Source organism: Miniopterus schreibersii (assembly GCF_964146895.1).
Source record: "Miniopterus schreibersii genome assembly, chromosome: 11".
NCBI lineage: Eukaryota > Metazoa > Chordata > Mammalia > Chiroptera > Miniopteridae > Miniopterus > Miniopterus schreibersii.
Genome location: NC_138111.1, coordinates 7431819 through 7452965, shown reverse-complemented (window position 1 = coordinate 7452965; position 21147 = coordinate 7431819). Strand labels below are relative to the sequence as shown.

The window sequence follows — 21147 nt, the reverse complement described above, 5'->3', positions numbered from 1 at the left end:
TTTACCACAATTTTAAAAGATAAAAAAGTGAGAATTCCAATGAGAATTTCAATTGTTACAATCTTAAGAGTTTCTTACAATAAGAAAACTTTGACCTAACCCATGCCTCTATATTTAAGAAGACTATCACTAGCACCATGTTCAGAGGTGTGCTTTTTTTTTTTAGGCACACATTTCTTTGAGAAATAGCTTGACTTTTCTGTAACTCTTTTCTTATATAAATATGTTAAAAGCATTCTGATTTAATAATCAGATTTCTACAAAATACACAAAGAAAATCACTGGTTTAACTTGGTGTTTTACCTCAAGGCTAAAGCAATAATAAAATTCATCTGTTTAATAAAATTAAAAGTAAATATATTTTGCAACTGAATATATCAATCTAAAAAATAATTTTTCTACCATGAAGAGTAACTTAGGAGTACAATGAAAACAAGGAATGAACGAAGTAGCAGCATACAATTCAGGCAAAGGGTGCTATTATTTCTAAATAAACTGTTTTTCTAATTGAAGACTTGAAATTCCATCTTCCTATTCATGTCTGGGAGCCAGGAATACATTTCCTTAGGCACCTATAGTGTTAGACAAGCTGTGGTGATAGAATAATCAATTTTCCTCATCTGCATCTAGCCAAGAGGTTCTCTTATCTGCTCAATGTTGAGCTTGGAGAAATGCCCTCCTTTCACTGTCTCCTCAAAAAGTATTCCTATTGCTACCAGAGTGTCAGTCAGGGACCCAGCAGGAAACAGATGGCAGACTCAAGTTAGGTATTTTGAGAAGAGTTTAATAAAAGGACTTTTCAAAGCTGTGGGCAGAGTAACAAAACCCAAGAAAATGTGCTAGTAACAGGTGGGCACGAAGGGGCAAAGGGATGAAGAGGTTACAAGAAACTCAGAGAGACAAACTATGTCAAGAAGGTAAACCAAAGGTTCAACTAAGGTTGTGACCTTTGGCCATGGGATACAACTAACCTGAAGGGATCCCACATGGAGAAGGCTGGGGAATTAAATATTCTGACCCCACTCTTCTTCCACACTAGCTCTTTAGTGTTCCCCACTGGTGGAACCCAATCAGAAGCAAGAGGGCAATGGAGCCCTGCTGATGCAGGTCCTATCAGCCTCCAGGAACACAGGGAAAGGTAAGAGAGGGGTGGAGAGGATACTGGGAAGGGCATGCCCACCAAAAAGGTAAGACATGAGTTTTTCAAGTCAGTGTCTAATCATCTAGTACCCTACTTACGAGAGGTAGTGTAGTTATCAGTACACTGGGTACTGTAGGAACCATTTTCTAAGCCCCCAGAAGAGGCCAACATTTGGAATGAGACAAAAATAAAGATAAACTAACCTTTTCAAGCTGATCCACTTTTTGTGACCATTCCTAAAACAAAGAACAAAAAAAGAGAGTTTTCAGGGAAGGGTATCAATAACATCAAGATTTTCAGCCCGGCCAGGCATGGCTCAGCGGTTGAGCATCGACCTAGGATCCAGGAGATAGGGGTTCGATTCCCAGTCAGGGCACATGCCTGGGTTGCAGGCTAGGCAGCCGATCAATGACTCTCTCATCATTGATCTTTCTATCTCTCTCTCTCTCCCCCTCCTTTCCTCTCTCTGAAATCAATAAAGATATGTTTAAAAAAAAAAAAAAGATTTTCAGAAAACAGAACAACCTGATCACACACCCCCAAAGCAACCCAACAAAGAAACAAGACAGCAAATTCAAAAAAACACAACACACCACATGAAGTTAGTTGGCTTTATATTAAGAAAGTCAAGAGTCCTAAAAGAAGGAAATGAACTTTTTATAAAATTCTAGAACACAAATATAAGCCTGCAGATTCTTACTAAGTAGAGCACCCAAACAAAGCTCTCTGCTCTTCTGATGCAGCTTTTTAGCTAATTCCTACTGGTTTTCCATGATTACTATTATAATTTCTTGGGATGGGCAGATGGGACCATTTGAGTTGGTAACTTTGTAATTGATGTTTAGAAATTAATTTACTGAAGGGGAAGGTCTTCAGCAGCCCCTAATAATTATTTTCCTTCTCATCTTGATTTTATCAATATGCTTTATGCCTTTGTATAAGTTAATGGAAAAGGGATTACACCCCTGATTCACAAATCATTAAACAGGGGAAAAATATCCACTGGTACAAAAGGCCATATCCCAAGTGCCTACAATCAAAATTACCAATTTTAGATTATTTCTTCATTTATATAAACTCATACCATCATAGTTAGCCACTAAGTACAGTATTGATGAATGATGTTTTTTTCTGACTAGCAAATGTCCTAGATGACAAATACACACTTTAAAATAAATGAAACAACCATCCACCTACTGTAGGTAAATTATACATTTTTTAAAATGCAACATACTAAATTGACTCTATCTTTAAAAAAATCAAGATTATCATTGTAGTATCTTGATGCTCTTAAATTGAAAATGCCATTGCATAAAATATATTTCATAATAGCCAGTAATAGCATTATTTTCCTTATTGTCATTCATTTGGCATCTTTCAATGGATGATTCTAATGAGATTATAGGAGCTTCCTTCGTCTAGCTGGCTGGAGCTGAAGCACTGTGGGAACAGAGACTGTAAGAATGATTAGCTAGCACGGATGATGCTCACTTGATAGCATCTTCTCCACTATAAAAGGCAAGTGTTTGGGTCTAGGCTTTGCGACAGGTTTTTAGAGGACAGAGACCCTTTTCTTGTCTTGGGGCTGGCTACCAGGTTAAGGACACATGATTATTCTTCTCCGTTTTACAAAGCTACACAGTTGCAGAATGATACTCTCACATTCTGGACATACTTCATGATTAAAAAACTATAAAGTTTCTTGATAGTATCCTACCCTGAGGCCAAGTGAAGTCTCAAAGAACATACAGGGTGGGACAAAGGTAGGCTTACAGCTGTTTGTATAGAAAATAATACAATAATTAATAAATAATAATACAAGAATAAACTGTGTTTCATGTCCTCACAACTGTAAACCTACTTTTGTCCTACCCTGTATTTAGCATTCCTTTTCTCCTAGGTTGTAAATATTTTCTACCAGGTTTATGTCATGATTTTTAAAAATCATGTCACTAAGTGAAATCTTTTCACCAGTCTTGGGCAATGCCAAATATAAAATACCTGGTCCTTTCTGGCTAATGCCAAAGCCAGTTCTTCTGCCATTTTGGCTCTGTTGGCTTGGAATGTCTCATTCTGCTCTTGAAATTTCCGCATGGAAGCTGTTAACAAAGAGGCTTTATTTGAGATATGGAAATCTTTCAGAAACAGCATGACAAATAACCATGTGATTACTTTACAACTGTCACCTAAAAAAAAGGCCAATGTCACACAAGTGAATTATAAGACTGGGAAAAACCTGATCCATCTCAACTTTCCCAGAATCTTTTGGCCTTAGTAAAAGACCACCATTTTTTGTTTGTTTCCTGTTGTTTTTGTAATAGCATATATATTTAGAAAGATGTCAAAAGATAACTTTTTAAATGGTACAACCATAGAACACTGAGTTAGGTAAGGTGTAAGAAAACACCAATGCTGTTGCTAAGTGATGGCTATCACCACTTTATAGAATTAAAAAGAAAAACAAAAGTCAAAACAAAGCAACACCAAAAAAATTTCACTTTGTTTTCCTTTAAAAATTGTTCAGTATATATTATATCAACTGAAAATAACTTTCTACTTCTGTTAGCATTTTCTTGGATTGAACTCAATGAACACCATAGGATTTAGGGTAGAATAAACAAAATGTATGTTCTATTGTTGGAGGAGTGATGACAGAAATCTCCCCTACTTTCTGAATACAGCAGGAATGTAGCTATGACTAGAGCCAGTCTCCTAATTTAGGTCCAAGGGCCAGGCACTAGATTTTGTCAATAAACTAGTCAACTGGATGGACACAGCTGATAATGACCTTCTCCTAAGAAGCATACCCATAAGGCAACATAAATATGAGTTGTATGTTACTAAATATCAAACAAATGTTATATCAACCGGATTAAGAAATACTGGATACTTCTCATAAAATAAAGATTTGAGCTGTGACAAAGTGAAAAACTTAACCATACACAATTGTTTCATTTCAAAAAACTAAACCCTAAAAAGTCTGAAAAGGAGAAAAAAAAAAAAGCAGGAAAAAAAATACGTACAATCCTGGTGTTTTTCTAACGCAATTTCAAGCTTCTCTTTTATCTTCTGCAAGTTTCGGACCTGTTCAGCATAGTCTTGGGTGAGGAGGGTGACGCACATACCAGGAATGGACAAACATCAGGAAAGGAAGTTAATTAAACAAAAAAAATGAATGAAAATGATGATGATTTTTTCAGCCTGAAAACCATTCCTGGTAAGGAAAGCTAGGCAGACAGCCTCCCAGTAACAATGAACAACACAGGCAAACAGGCATAGTACACACTATCCATGGTGTAAATGGTGAATACAAATAGGCAGGTTTGTTTAGCCTTGATAAAGACCAAGAATTGGGCCTGGTTTGGTCATGAGAAATGCTCTGCTATGAAAACCAGTATTATTTCACTATTCAATTTCAAATCTCAGTTTTCATTTCCCCTTCCAGTCTTAGCAGTATAGATCAAAGGGAACTCACTAAATAGCTTACAGTCCATAGAACTGAGTAACAGTGGTTAGGGCAATGGCAGATACCTTACCACAGTACTGGCTTTACAGTGAAAGTACTTCATGCTCTAAAAAAGTCAGCTTCCTTTCTATAGGGAACTGAGCTGCTTATGCCACTTTAAAGGTGAAAGTCAGAATTAACTACCTGGGTGGCCAAAGAAGATAATATGGTACACTGGAAAAGTAGACAGGCTTAAGTTCTTTCTGTCTGTCCTTAAGCAAATGATTAATCCTAAGTATTAGTTTCTTCATTTATCAAATGATATTAACTGTACCTACTTCAAAGGATTCATTAGATAATAAACCATTTTATAAGCCTTATGCCCCTGGCACACAGTGCTCAATACAAGGGAGCTGCTATTCTTGCTGTTATTATGCATACTAAGCCTGTAGGAAAATACCCAGGATATAAGTGGGCTCAGTAAATGTCAGTTCTCATCCTGTCCCTTCCTCTCTAACCTAAGTCAAGCTCAGACTATTCCCCCTTCTGTATTAGGAAGGGTACATATTATTTTATAGCTTTCCTCACAACATTAAACAAAGGTACAGTTATTTTACCTGTATTACTGAAACTATTTACACTAGGGGTAAGAGGAACAGTAACAGCTGAGCTTAAAGCAGACTGTAATTAAGAATATGGACTCTAGTATCAAGCAAATCTGGACTTGGATCCCAGCTCTACCACCTACTAGTTGGGTGACCTTAACCTTACTATGCCTAATAAGGCTCCAGTGAGGACAAAATGAGATAATGGACTAACTAGAAGCTGTGAGCTACGCTACGGGGCTTTGATAAGTGCACAGACACAGAGATTTCACATAAAATTTGGTGAATTTTGCAGTCTACTGCTTTCACTCCAATAAAATGGGAATAAGGCCAAGGGACAAAAAGAAACACAGAAGCCAAACTTCACAGGATGTAACTTTCAAAATGTGTCCACTGGCAGAAATCAAAATAATAACTCACAACTCTATCACAAACATGGCCTGCTCAGGCAAAGGATATAATGAGAGTTGTGTAAATTGTAAAATGAACACAAAAAAACACAGTGAGAATTACTGCTTCTATAAAGGTGCTGAAGTTAGAAATACTATTGAAAAGTGGCCCAAGGACTAGAATAACACTTACAGAGGTGCTATGTAGCTGTGGCAAGTGGCAACATAGCGCCAACCCCTCTGGTGTTGAAGAATCCAACATCTGCTCACCATTCCCTGTACATGGTATCCCCTACCCCTCTCCACCCAAAAGCAAGCTATGCTAATGGCTAAAAAAGATGCTCAAATCTATTCTACATATACTTTTAATACCTTTTATATCCATGGCTAGAAACCTTGGGAGCAGAAAAACATAAGTTGTGTGTTTTATTTAAACTTTAAAACTCAGATTTGAATTTACACTATTTAATACACTAAGGAAGGAACAAAGGGGGTACAAATTGCTCCTTTTTGACTAAGAAAATAAAAATACATCAAAATAACTACAAGGTTATGCTATATGGCTATTTTATAGGGAGAGAGGGTCAGGCAAGGCAAATTTCCTTTGTTTGCTTTTTATGAGTTCTTACACATACCAGAAAGTCTGGCTTCTAATTTCCGTATCTGTTCATTCCTTCTCAAAAGCTGAGATGAAAGATCTTCTCTGGAGCTGCTTCCATCGGAAGCCTGTTGAGATAGACACAAGAAGAGGTTGTATTCATACATGGGTTTTCGGAAGTGTGAGACCACAGTACTGAACCAGAAAGCGACGACTCTTATTTTAGGTTTGGTTACACTATGTGATCACTGAAAAGCTTCTTAATTTACCTGGGCTCTAGCTTGTCAACCTATAAAGCAGAAGCAACACAATATCCATCTATATTATGCAGGGGATCTAAGATGCTAAACATATAAATTATGTGTGTGTGTACACATGCTACTGGAATAAATGGTGGTGAAAACCATTATGATCTTATCATACCAAGTACATGATACAAAATATATGTTTTCAGTGATAAAAGAGGAAATCACTGTATTTTTCCAAAGGTAAAGTCCTGGGATAAAGACGGGAAGGTTCTATGAGGATAAAGAGGGGAAGCTTGGTCTATGAGGAAGAAACTATCACTGACATTGATAAAGTTTCAGTATTTTTATCTATAAAACAAAGATGTCAGTCTAAAGCTCTAAAATTCATCAAAAACCTTAGCAGGTAATACATATTTAGTAAGTCAATATATTAATGAGACATCAATTTCCCCCAACAATCTACATTATCTTAAAACACGCTTTTATTATTTTGGGAACTGTTTACTATTGCTAATAAATAATTTGCTTTATCTTTTTACCTTTGATTATAAAATTCTTTTTTTTTTTTTTTTTTTAATATATCTTTATTGATTTCAGAGAGAGGAAAGGAGAGGGAGAGAGAGAGATAGAAACATCAATGATGAGAGGGTCATTGATCGAGCCCGCAACCCGGCATGTGCCCTGACCAGGAATCGAACCCCGATCACCTGGATCCCAGATAGATACTCAACCGCTGAGCCACACCCGGCCGGGCTGATTATAAAATTCTTAAAAATACAGAAGAGTAGGGAAAATGGTTTAATGAACATTTTCTACCTATTTAACAATTGCTGATGTTTTCCCATATTTGCTTCATCAACTTTTATCTTACTAAAGTACTTTAAATAACAGCATCATGGCATTTTGTCCTTTGATAAACATTTCTAAAATATAAGGACATTTTCCTTTATAACCATAATACCATCACACCTAACAATATTAAAAATAATAGTATCTAATATCTAGTCATGTTTCTCTATTTTATTTCCCAATATCTTTTAAGGTGGTTGAACAATTCACTTTAAATAATTTACCCATCTAGCCACTTGCCCATCCAACATGTACAAAGTGTACAGTGTATAGTTAAGAGGGAGTCTCTGCAGGCAGAAGGTCCAGGCTAAATTCCTACCACCACCACTTAAAAAGTATGGATCTTGGGCCAATTATTAACTTCACTGACTGCATATGTAAACCATGATAACAAACATGATGTACACTTCACAGAACTGTGATGAATAGTAAATAAAACAATACTTGTCAAGTCCCTAAAACAGAGCCAGGCAAATAGTTAGTTTTAATACATATCATCTTTATTAGTAGAAGTTATGATTATTACTGTTAGTGAGACATCCTATTCTCAGCATTGTGCTAAGCACTGGGAATAGTGGTAAAACAAAGAGTCCTCACCTAAAACAATAGCAGCTGCAGTAACTACTAATTACGAAATGCTTGTTAAGAGCCAGGCTCTATATTACAAGTGTCTTATATATACTGTGCGGAAAAGAGTTCACATCACAGGCCTGAGACTGCCATTCTTAGCAAGGCCTACTTGGAATGATAGCCCTTGGCTAACCTATGGGAACCTAGATTTTTGCAAGGGTTCCCACTATTCCTGATAAGAATGTCTCATTGTACCCAAAATTGATTGTTCAAAAAAATATGGTTTATGCTAACACCTGTTCTCCTCTGGGAGTCTGAAATTTTGGTAAATGCTAGGCAGAGGGTGCCCCCGTGACTAGCCTCCCAATAAAATCCCTGGGCACTGAGACTCTAGTGAATTTCTCTGGTAGACAACATTTTACCCTGTGTTGTCACAAATCACTGCTGGGGGAATTAAGCTGTCCCATGTAACTCCACTGGGAGAGGACTCCTGGAAGTTTATGCCTGGTTTCCTCCATGCTTTACCCCATGCACCTTTCCCGTTTGCTGATTATGCTTTGTGTCCTTTCCCTGTAATAAATGACAGCATTGAGTAAATTATGTGCTGAGTCCTCCAGTGAATAGCTGAACCTATGGGCAAACCTTGGGGACCTGACACCTACATTAATAAAGACAGGTACAGTTCCTAGCCCCATGTTACAGATGTGGGAATTAAGGCATGGAAAAGTGAAGGAACTTGCGTGAGTCACACAATAATGATGGAAACAGGGAGTCAAATCCTAGTCTGCTCCATAACCTGACCAGAGTTCCCAACTGCTACACTTCACTGCCTCTCATAAAGCTCCCAGTTTCGTGGGAGAGACAAACAAGCAAATCATCAACATCACTCTTATAGAGGTAAGTGGGAAACCAGGGACCAAATTCAGCCAGGAAGGATAAAGGGCAGGGTGAGAGGGGCAGGTCAGGGCAAGGGGGCTTCCTGGAAGTAGCATGTGAGCCCAGTCTTAAAGGGTGCACAAAAGTGGGAGGAACACAGAGTGAAAGGACACAGGAAATGCTTCAGACAGAGAAAACAGCATGTGCAAACATGTGTAGGTATGAGAGAATGTCCATGCGAAAAAGTTTAATATGGCTGGAGTACAGGCTGTAGGAAAGTAGAGATGAGGCTGGATAGACCATGACTGTTTACCATTATAATAATGAGTCTGTACTTCTTCCTGAAGATGAAACCACTGAGAATTTTTAAGCACCGGAAAGACAAGAACAGGTCTGCTTTGGGGAGTCACTGGGGGCAGGGAGCCCAGATAGGTTATTACATTGGTCTGAGAAACAAAGAAAGCTGAAATAAAATGGAGGTAAATGTACTACTGGCAAATGGAGCAGAGAGGGCAAGTTTGAGACATTTAGGAGATGGAAGCCAAATACTTGCTAACTGATTGGACACCAAGAAGCGAAGGAGGATGAGTCTAAAAAACCTCCAAGGTTTCTTGTTGGTGACTTGGGGGATGAGGGTGCACATATGGAAATGGAAATGGAGTTACTGAATTCAGTTTTGTTCATTTTAGAATTTGAGATACCAGAGAAAAAAATCTGGTTGGAGAAATATATGCAGCAGCATATAAGTGTCTGAAGATAGGGAGGGATCAGAATGTATATATAGCAAGTTCAAATCAATTACTTTAGAAGTCTCAAAGCAAAGTATCCCCTGAATTCAGGCAATCTGTATGTCTGAAATACATTCAAGATGAGAGCCTTCATTTGGCATGTCAACATGCAGGTATTTCTGCCTGCATGAAAGGCAAAGCAGATATTTCTGTTACAGATCAGCATTAAAACTATATCCTTCAGCCTGATGATCAGATGTGCATTTCTATCTCCTGTTAAATATAGGAGCCGATGATAACTCAGATCAGCAGTCTTATTGTTTCACCCCAATAACCTAATAGCTTCTGCCATGTAATCTGACCCTGACAGGTAGCATAAGAAAGGAGCAGGAAGACTCATCTGACCATGGAAACAACTCAAGTGTCTATCACCAGGAGTAGACAGAGATAAAATGTCTTCAAATGCTGGAATCTTATACAGCAGTAAAAATAAGTGAACCACAGCTTCATGTAACACAGATGCATTTTAGAAACATGTTTGGGGGGGAGGGGGGGAGTCCAAGAAGGCTACAGCATACTATTTTTATAAAGTGCAAAAATAAGCAATGTTAAACAAATTGTTTATGAATATATTCATATCTGGTGGGATACTTTAAAAGGCAAGGGAATGGTAACACAACCTTTAGGATAGTGGTTATCTGGAGGGGAGGGGAGGGGAAAGGGAATTGGTAAGGAGCATACGAGTGGCTTCAACAGTATTAATAATGTTTGAGTTCTTTGGACAAGTGACAGATTAACAAGCATTCATTTTAATTTTATGCTTTATACTTTATATTTACATTATATACATTCTTTTACACATATCAAGTATTATAAATCATTTGGAAAAGCTATCTGTCTTTAAGAGGATCCTGTCATATGCTAAAGCCATACTTTTAATCCTAAGGCTTGACGTTTACCTAACACAGCAGCATCCTCATTTTTTGAAATCTTTCCAACCACAAAGGTACTTTACAAATAAGGGACACACTGCAGTCATCAGTGACATCTTTTCATCAACTGTCCCAATAAAAGAGTGTACTTTGGCTCACTCCACATGACAACTCACAGACCTTGTTAAGCAACAATGGCTTAAAGGATATACAGCTGCAGAGACAACAGACTGAAGTATTGAGAAATGAAATGTAAAAGATATATAGATGGAAAGAGTACAAGAGGACAATGTATTGAATATGGAAAGGAACTCACAGAAAAATAGAAAAAAGAAACAGAAAAGCACCTCCGAATAAGAAGAATCATAATTACGAATAATCTTTCAATTTTAAAAGAAAATACTTATTGGAAGGATCTCTGAAATATTATTTTAAATATATACTGAGATAGTACCAAATATTAAAAACGATGAAGATACTTACAAAGTCATCTCCTGAGTCAGCTCCCATAGAGGCAACAGATTCCTTGCTCCCTGACCGTGGGATCCTAGTAGCACCTCCTGGCCTCTGGGAAACAGCAGTCTCTTCTGCAATTTTCTTCTTTAGTTTTGCAAACATTTTGCCGTGTGGCTATCCTGCCCTGATGACCAGCTCTTAAACCACCACAGTAGTCTTTAGGCCAGCAACCAGAAATTCCAAGACAGGTGCCTAAAAAGTTCCAGACATCCAAGCTAGCCGCATTCCCCCTTAAATGTAGGCCAAGGATCTATGGCAACACAGTATCTATGAATCGGAGGAAAGAGAACTCTACGTTAAACACTGGAGAGATTTCACATCTGAGTTGCTGTGTTAAGCTTCAGATTTCAAAATGGTTTCATAATTTTCCATGTATACTTAATAGAACACAACTACTAAACATTTAAAAAGCACTCAGGTGTTTCATATGCATATGCAGATAAGGAAATCCAGTCTCGAGTTGGTGAAGTAATCTGTCAAAGATTGTGTGGCTAAGTGGCAGGGCTGGTATTTGAACTCAGGATTCTGACTCATGAGTCCCTACTCTTCCCCGCCCCTCCACCCCCGTTGCCTCTTGTATACACCTGGACTTGGGATCAAACTCACAACCCGGGCATGTGCCCTGATGGGGAACTGAACCCATGACATTTTGGTATGCTCAATGAGGCTCCAACCAACTGAGCCACACCAGCCAGGGTCCTACTCTTTTTTTATTACACCATGTTGGCTATGGCATGTAACACATTAAGTGAAAATTTCCAGGGCAAACATTAACATCACATAATGATTTTGAATCCTTCTCCCAATGATACTAACTACAGTTTAGTGTGTGTTTTTAAGATGAAGACAAAAACATGAAACTCAATGTGAGGAAAAGGTAATGTTCGTATGTTCCAGGTTGGTTTGCAATCACCAATTCACCAGAAAAAGCTGACAGCCTGGAAAAGACCAGGCAAGACACACAACTATATTACATAGGTCTCAGATATCTTCAAAAACGTTTCCTGGAAATGCTATGTGGTTCTCTTTAAGTATGATTAAAATGACCTCAAATCAGTTTCTTTTTTTCAGAATGTTTTACATAACATTCAACGAGGCTCAAAAGTCTTTCCCTCCCAATGGTGTATAAAACACGAATATTCTGGTTCCAACCTTAACTTTTCATGTTTTGTGGAGGGCATCCAAGCTCTGCTACCCAAGATCTACAAATGACTTCTTACCACTTCAGATCATCCATTTAAGTCTGTACAATTCTTCAAAAATTTTACCTTCAATGTCTGTAAACCACCTACTCACCTTGCTTAATCTATTAGATTTAAAACAGCTTGGAGGTCAAAGCATTCTGTCCTGCATGAAGACAAAGATAAAATGCATTGGATATTTCCTTTCAAGTGTAAGGCCAAAATATGGGGGGGGGGGGGCCGGATGGAAGAGTAGGGAGGGGGTGAGGGAGAGAGAGAAAAACCTGTCACTGCAACAGTCCTCAATGAGCTAGAGCTACCCTCCCTCACCCTGGTCTTCTTTGCATTTGTGATTTGCCTAAGAGTTTCACTCCCAGGCACAAAGAACAAAACCTCTTTGCAGTAGGTGCCTAAATTCACTTCGCCCTGGGAACCGTGAGCAAAGCAACTTGAATGTGATTACAGTTCCCAGGGCCGGTGTTTCTTTCTCAGTTGATTCTGAGTCACACACTGTTTACCTGGCCAGACCCAGGAGCCTTAGACTCGCACCAAGAAAGTCGCCGAGAAAAAGGATGGCAAAGTTGGGTGAAAGACAGCTGCCTAACGCCCAGGGACACAGGCAGGTACCTGCCGCGACAGTTTGGATCCGTCACTCGGACGCCTTCCAGACCCGCCTGTGCGTGGACTGTCAAAGAAGGGAGGGACCCCACATCTCTCCCACTTGACAGCAGGGAAACTGAGACCAGAGGCGTGACTTGTCAGAGGTCGCGCAGGGGGGAATCCCGGAACCCCAGGCTCCACACTCCCAGGACCCGCAGCCCGCTCGGCCCCCACCCTCGCCCCTTCAGCACCCCGGTACCGCCCCTCGCCTTGGGTCTCGGGGCAACCCCGTCCGGGCCGCTTTGGGGGCAGACCGAGTCTACTGGGAGAATAAGGGGCCTGCTCGCGTCTCCGGCCCCCACCCGCGCACCTGCCGCTCTCTGGGCAGCCGGCGGAGCCCCGCCTCCGGGGCCTCTCGTGAACGCCGGGCCGCGTCACCAGCCCGAACGGCCGGCCGGCGAGCGGAGCAGCGACCCGGAACCGCACTCGCCCCGGCGCGCCGGAAGTGGCTCCGCGCGGGGGACCCGCCCCGCGCGCATGCGCCTGAGAGGGGCCTTCGCGGACCGCGGCGCGAGCCGGGGCGGCGGTTGGGCCGGAGCCGCTGGAGGGCCGGGCTCGGGCCTGGCGCTCCCCTGGGCCGGTCTGCCACGTCAGCGAGCGGCCGGGCCGGAGGTGCGGGAAGGGGAAAGTGGGAGGAGCCTCGTGGCAAAGGGAAAGGACCCAAATGGTGCGGTGAGGCCAGCGCGTGCCGTGAGGGAGGGAAACCGCAGGCGGTGGCTGCGCTGGGCCCACCCGGAGCCTCCCCCGCCTCCCAGCCCCACGCGCCCCACGCAGCCGCCCCGTCCCCGAGGAGTCGGCGATCGCTCCAAGTCCGCCTCCCTCCTCCTCCAGAAGCCTGGCCCTGGTTTCGGTGACTCGTGTTATAGGCTTTATATCGCGACCCAGGGCACGTGTGGTGTGCGATTGAAAGAAAAGTTTCCAGACCCGTAGCCCTATTATACAGTGCGCTCTGATGGCTGCATTTCGTTAACTGCAGTATACTGCCCACTAATGGGCCCCCACCTTCTGACAGATGAAGTCAGTCCGGAGAGGTAAAGTTACAGCGCAAATTAGCAGCCTAGGCCGGGTCTCCGGACTCCCGACTCCTCGGTGCCAACCGAGCCAGACGCACGCTGCAGCTGCTCCTGGTCTCGCCCGGACCCGGACCCGGACCCAGCCCCAGGGTCCACAGTTCCCATTAGATTTTACTGAACAATCCCTCCCCGCGAGGGTCCCAGTTCTGACCACCAGGAGCAGGGGAGGGGTAAAAACAAGACTAGGGCTCGGGACAAATACACAAACTAGGAGAATAGGCACTGAATCCAAAACCCCAAGAGTTTAATATGTATGAGGTATTATCCGAAAGAGGCAAACAAACCCTACGACTTTAGCACTTAGGTTGTCAACAATTCTTAAGAAAACCAAATAATGTTTATTTTTATATTGATACACTTAATATATACGTGAATTCAAGATACAAAATTCATTTACAAGAGTTCACACCCGATGAATGTTAAGTCACATTCCTAGAGAACATTTATCAATGCAAAAATGCTTTCAACACGCTGACAACAAAAATGAAATATTCTGTAATATTGTTATTCGATAAACATAAACATGACAATGTTTAACTTTCCATCCTCTAGTATTTAAGCGCCCTCAAGGCTGTAGGCACCATATAAAAGAAGAAAACATTGGAAAGACGGGGGCCTACAGAATCCACTCTGCAGAATCACAGTGTTTACTCTGAAACTCACTTAGTGAAGTAGCTGGTGAAAGGCTTGCTACTCTTCATGACAAATCACATACGCAAGAGTCAAAAGTGATGAAGTTGAGAAAATAGAACGTTTCAATAACCTCTCAATTCCTAAAATCTATGAAGTATCAACTGTACCAGACAAAGCAGGGAAAGGCTGCTGAAAAAGAACGTTTAACAGAAGAACATCCTTAAGAGTATGTATGGCTTAAGCAACTCTGAAACAGAACAGACAAGACTTGTACAAGACCACAATACCCCCCTTAGTCATTGGTAGTAAATAGCCCCTTCAAATTTTATTCTACTGATAATACATACAAAACTAATGGATTCAAATGGTTTGCTGTCTCACAGAGCTGAGCTAACGGATTTTGTTCTAAAGTATTAACCCACAATACCCAAAATTTAATACAAATGAGCAACAAGACTAGGTCTCACGGATTACAGTGATTTGTGAATAGCTAGATAGGCAACCAAATAGCTTTATTATTTGCACGACAGATTAGCAGCACTTGTATAAGAACTGTTACATGATAATTATTGTGCTTCGGTCTCTTGAGGAGAGCTAATAAATATAACTCTATAGTCCCTATAATGTTACAATTCTATAACATTTCAGTTACAGACAAGCACAATTTTTAAAAAGCATTTCACACCACTAGAAAATCAAGTGATTATGGTCTCCAAATGTAATTTCTGCTATGATCGAAACAAGTGCACGTCTGCCTAATATCCATAATATAGACAATAGGTTCACCATTATTTTCAGGAAAAACAAACAAACATAACTTATTTTTAACTCCTATTTGATTATCTTAACCTTTAGTGATGATTTGAATAAAGAAAAAGGACTTTCAACCTTACAATGGAAACTGCTGAGAAAATAATGTAGCCTGAAATGACAATAATCTTCAGAGCAAAGTGAGAGATGATCTATAACTGCTTCATCAGATCCAACGACTAATGAAACCCCTATTTGTACTGGTGCTACACACTGAAGATACCTATTTGGATAAACTCCTTCGCTTGTAAGCTCTACTATGAAAGTGTTAGGACATCGTACCCGCCTTTCCTAATATCTAAGACCTTTCTACCTCAACTAGAAGAAACCTCCAAAATATAAGCCTGATGGCTGAACGGCTGGTTTATTAAAAACAAACAAAAAGCAGTCGGAGAACTAGCCATATGGTCTGAGACAAAAGGAATGTATCCAAATAACTATAAAAAGCCATGAAAACAAGTCCTAAAATATAGTATGGAACCATTAAAAGTTATTTTTAATAAAAGATAAAGAAACAAAAGTTGTGTTTTTTTAAAAAAAACATTCATTCTTCAAAAAATAGTAATAAAATTTTTTACTGCCCTAAAACACTTAAAGCCATTTTTCTTGCAGATTTTAATATATCACAACACATTTTTATAATTTAGAAAAAATCAGTAACATGCAAAAGAGGGTAGGAATAAGGTTTTTAAAAATATTAAGGTTATTTCTCTATGGTTTGGAAATATTTACTTTAGGATAAATCATATATGATCATTTCACATTTTACAATGGTCGATCATACTGATTTGATATTTGAGAAAACTTATGGGTCATACTGTAAAGTTTACTAATCTTAATTTTCAATCATGGGCAAATGGACATTTGCAGCAGCTTCAAAAGGGAAAATACTGGTAACATAACATAAAATTTTAAAATATTATTTACTGCAGACCTAGAGGAAGACTAGCAATAATTCCCTATCTCATTCTGAAAGTGACATAATCAGTCTACTAACTTTCATTCCATAAGCCTGCCAGAAAGTAACAATCTGAACCCTGAAATTACCAATGTCTCAATAAACAATACTACACCTAAAAAGATGATTGTCTTAGGATATACTGGAATTGTCCACCAAAGTAGGAAAATAGTCCCAATTTATAGTCTGTTCTGTGACCAAATTTAGGCTTTATGATTAAGTGAATGCAGGGCACAGAATTAATATACTTCAAGCTATTTAAAAACTCTGCCCTACTGTTCAAATGTTTTTAAACACAGAGAATTAGTTTGATAATTAATTTTTTAAATAACTTTAAAAAACACACAAAAGAAATTAACAAAAATATTTTAAAATTAAGAAATGGTGCTTCCATCAGTGATTAAGCAACAGTATTATGCGGAAATGAAATTCTTCTCAAAAGTCAGTATTACACCAAATAAGTAAAAAATACCGATTTTGGTTTAAGAGAACATTCCATATCCACAGATGAAAGTATTTCTATGGCACTGACAAATTAGTGATATTACTATTTCTCTTAACCCAATTAGGGCATGCTCCCTACATCATCTTTTTGACACACTTCTCTTCAATAGGCGATTGATCCACTCACACATCAATTATTTTTCCTTAAACAGAAGGCATGCTTACGAAGTCTGTGTTCAAAAACTCGGTGAAGCTGGGACATTGTGTAATATTATGTTTTGAAAGAGTGAGGACGATGAATTGTCTTTTTGAAAGACTTTTTTTTTTTAAGTAATGTGGTCATAGTATCCAGGAAAGAATGGGAGGTCTAACAGAAATAGGTATAAGGCATCAACGTCTAAGGGTCCAGGAGGATGGGGGTGGGGGTGGGGGTGGGGGGGTTGGTTTTCTACACACTTCTTATCTTACATAACTGAGAAGTACCTGGCTGTGCAGCTGCTGGAGTCAGAGGTCACATTCACAATGGCACCCTCATCTCCTGCACTTACGGCTGCTACTCCCCTCAAATCACTGTCCACACTGAGCTCGAGTCAGTCCCATGAATTTTAAACAGCATCACACCTGCTCTGCTACTCTCCAACCACAAGCAATGACTTGATGAACATCAAACGCTATGAACATTTCCACTGATTTTTCAGAAACGGTACATTACCACTTTAATATTTATGACTTTATTTTAAATTTAAGACTGCAATTGAGAAGTGTTATGAATAGCTGTTTTATTAAACATACAATGAAGAGGCAAATGTAATATTTTGGGGGTAGTAAAATTGACTCCTGACTCTAACTTCTCTAAGATAATTTAATGTGGGATCAGATAGATTTAATCTTCTGAAGAGTAGTGGGGTAAACGGTTGCTTTGCAGTTGTATTTTATCATGCAAAAATAACCTCTACTTAATTTCTGTGGTGACCGTATCCAAGTGTATATTAAAACCTTTTATACGTTTCCATGCAACTAAGCATGCCCAGAGAACACTGACACCTGTGATATTTCATAGGTCCACAAATTGGCACTGTACATAATCACTGTCCTCTTATCTCCCCCACCTGTCATCTTTGGTAGAGGTTTGAAGGCCCAGCTTTTAGAGCACACCATGCACCTAATATTAGGAATCCTACCTCATGTGTGAATAGATCATCAATTTACAGAACAACACAAGTGGTCTCACAGAGACAAAGAAATAAAACTGGAGGCATTTTATTCACTGGGAGCATTTTCTCAGATGAACACTCATCTTTTATATGCAACCCCCGTAAGAAAAATCTATAGTCAGAAATGCCAAGACAGGACCAAAGGGATCACAGCTGCTGTAAATATAGAGAGTAACACCTCCTGTTCACAAAAAATTCCACTCCACTTAAGTAAAGCCTTCCCCTAGCTAATGCCCTCTTTCTGCCTCACAGAGACATGAAATGAGACATACTGGTGAAAAAAAATTGTTCCAAAATTAAAATTCAGTATCAGGTATTAAAATGGCAATTAGGAACATATTCCCTATTTAAAGGACAGTTTCTTATCTATTCTGAAATGTGATCAAAGTAATTTTTCCATAGCCCCTTGATTCTTAGTATAAATACTTTACTACTCAGTAATAATACTCAATGATGGACCAACAAAGTAAAGGATTAATAAGCTTAAGAGCCTGCTGGTGTCTCAGTTTCACATACTTAGGTTTGTATCACTAACTTATCAGTTTAACTGAAAATTGGCAGATGATTTTAAAGCTAAGAATATCCAGCTCTCTGTTAAGATCTTCGTATCCTAAATTCAACTCCAAATTAACCCATTTTACCCAAACACAAGCCCCTCAAAATAGAGGCTCATGAATGAGATTCAGCCACAACCTAATTATAGCAGCACAAACAATGCCACTATGATGTCCTCACAGAACTTAAATAAATTCAGCCCACAATGGGTATGGGTATATAATATACACATACTATATCATTGCATACCAATATATTTACAAATATGTACATATGTACAAAAAGTATACATAGAGATTGCATTTAGCATCATAAAAATATACACATGCCATTACAAATAAGAACTTCAAATAAATAAAGTCAACAAAAGAGCCCTCAATGTAAATACTCTTTACACTCTCCAAACACACACATAGGAACATAGACACCCAAAACGTTACCAGGAGATCCATACCATTCATATTAAGCTCAAATCTTTTTACTCACTTTGGGTGGGGAGGTGGTTCTGAATCACTGGCAGTAGCCAAGTTTGCAGCCCTTCATACCTCACTATATTTCCAGTCAAGAATGTTCTCTGTATAATCAGGCTGATTACAAGTCTCCATGGATAACTAAGTACAAGATTTTTCAATGGAGTCCAAACCCCTTCTGAGAGAGAGAAAGTTACTAAGTCACACAGGTCAGAGATTAAACTTGAAGAATGCTACAGAAAGCTCCATAACAGATACATTAAAAAGCAGATCAATTGATTTTCCCTTTATCTCAATGAAATTCAGTTCTGTCACCACCTAATCTGTTTCAGGGAATTCTACTGCAAGAACAAAATAAAGGGCAGAAGCCACAAGTGAGGAAAAATAAAACCCAGATCCTACATCAGGAAAATGTCAGTCATGACTGGATTGTACTTTGCTTTTATAATCTCAAAACATTTCAACTTGATAAAGATATAAAGGGCACAATAAATTCTATGTGCTTTGAGAGGTTTTGAGAGCACCACTTCCTAAGAGGAGCGCACACACGAGCGCGTGCGCACGCACGCATGCACACACACACACACACACACACACTCTACAGCCTGGCCAAAATCAAAGACTAAATGTCTAACTTGTGGATTTTTTATAATTAATAAATAAAAATTTGCTAGGGCTGACTGCTTTAGTGGTTCTAATATTTGATATTAAAAAATACCATAACCTTTGTGCCAAAATATAAATCTCTAATGATTTCTTTCTTGTTCATTATAGAAAACCACCTGAGCTACTGGAAAGACTAGGCTGAGATTAGGAGATCTGAGTCCTAACACTATCACTGTGAAGAGACTGACAGGTGTTTGCTGTTGTTTTTTTGGGGGGAGGGGGGTTAGATTTCTCTTCTGTAAAACAGGGAAGACAGGTGCTTTACCAACTTCAGAAATGTACAGGTAGAGAGAGAAAATAACTCTATTGTGCTTCATTTTGTCTGGTGGATGCCTGACTTCTTGCAGGTCTTATACTTTGCATTCTGTTCACTGTGACTCTTGAGAGGTGAGAGACTGTATCAGAATCTCCAGGGGGAGTTTGTGCAATTTGAAAACAAAAAAGTGCCCTTTCCTATTGCTTTGTTCTTAGTTCCAATATTTAAATTTTAATGAATTCTAAAAATAAATAAAGGGCTCGATATTTTTATATTTATAAAGGGGAGCCATTTGCACTGAGAAAATGAGCTTCTCTGCCATGGCCAGCTCGAACCCACCTGGTGACTGTCCTTTTACGTTTCTTCTTCCTTGATTAAAGGAACACCTTAAAATGTAGAAGCTGGATAGTGGGTATGAGAGGGTTCATTAAACTGTTTATGATTAAAACTTTCACAATAAAAAGTAAAAAGAGAGAAAAGACAAAGATACGAAGTGTTTGCACGAATGCAATCTTCTCAATAAGGCCTACCCTGGTCACTCATTTCAACATTGCTCTTGGCCCCAAAACAAACGGAAAATGGCTCTTGCCATGCTCTCACTCTTCTTAATATTACTTATACCTTTCTAACATAAACTTACTTAATTATTATATTTATTTCCTGACTCTTCTTACTAGAGAAAGCTTCATGAAGACCAGAATTTTTAAGTCTACTTTGTTTGCTTCCTCAATGCCTGGAACAAAATCTAGAGTAGAGTTGTTGTTCAAAACATTTCTTTTTGAAGGCAGGAATGAAACAATAGCTTAGAATTTTCTAGCAGTTTTCCTCTCAAGATCACTTCGGTTCACTTAAGATTTTTTACTAAGCAGTAAGGAATTACACTGCTATTAGCTTAAGAAGCAATGCCATGATCTAAACCCTAGTTGTGATTTCTAAGACTCCTTGTTCTTAGACACACATTTCTAACCACAAAAGCTCTAATATTTCAGATTCTCTCTCTGAACTAGTTTCTACAACAATTAAGTAGGACCCAGATATTTTTTTGAATAAAAACTAGTTAAATATGATCTAGAAAAGAAAATGTGTACACTAAAATCAGGAAAGCTAGTTATCCAGGTAGCAGGGGTAGAGACATCAGTACCTTTTGGAAGCAAGAGTTCAAATTATAGAACCACTGAGTTGGACAGGACCTTGGGCCAAAGCCTTCATTTTACAGATGAGAATGTTAAAAAGCAGAGACATGAAGACACCTGCCAAGGGCATAAAGCTAGTTACCAGGAAAGCTAGGATTAGAACTCAGGCCTCCTAGTTCTCAGACCAGTGTTCTTCA

At 39.2% G+C, this 21147-nt stretch overlaps 1 protein-coding gene across 1 annotated transcript in view; it reads right to left on the bottom strand.

The window, feature by feature from the left end:
- The window catches only part of GOLGA1 (golgin A1), a 37595-nt gene extending 24404 nt beyond the window's left edge, over positions 1-13191 (bottom strand). The window contains exons 1-7 of the mRNA XM_081152262.1: positions 13049-13191; positions 12194-12244; positions 10865-11164; positions 6216-6306; positions 4165-4239; positions 3143-3240; positions 1345-1377 (exon numbers count right to left, since the gene is read on the bottom strand). Of these exons, the coding sequence (XP_081008388.1) occupies positions 1345-1377; positions 3143-3240; positions 4165-4239; positions 6216-6306; positions 10865-10999 (432 nt within the window). The 5' untranslated portion in view covers positions 11000-11164; positions 12194-12244; positions 13049-13191. The remainder of the gene's footprint in view (positions 1-1344; positions 1378-3142; positions 3241-4164; positions 4240-6215; positions 6307-10864; positions 11165-12193; positions 12245-13048) is intronic.
- Positions 13192-21147: the final 7956 nt, after the last annotated feature.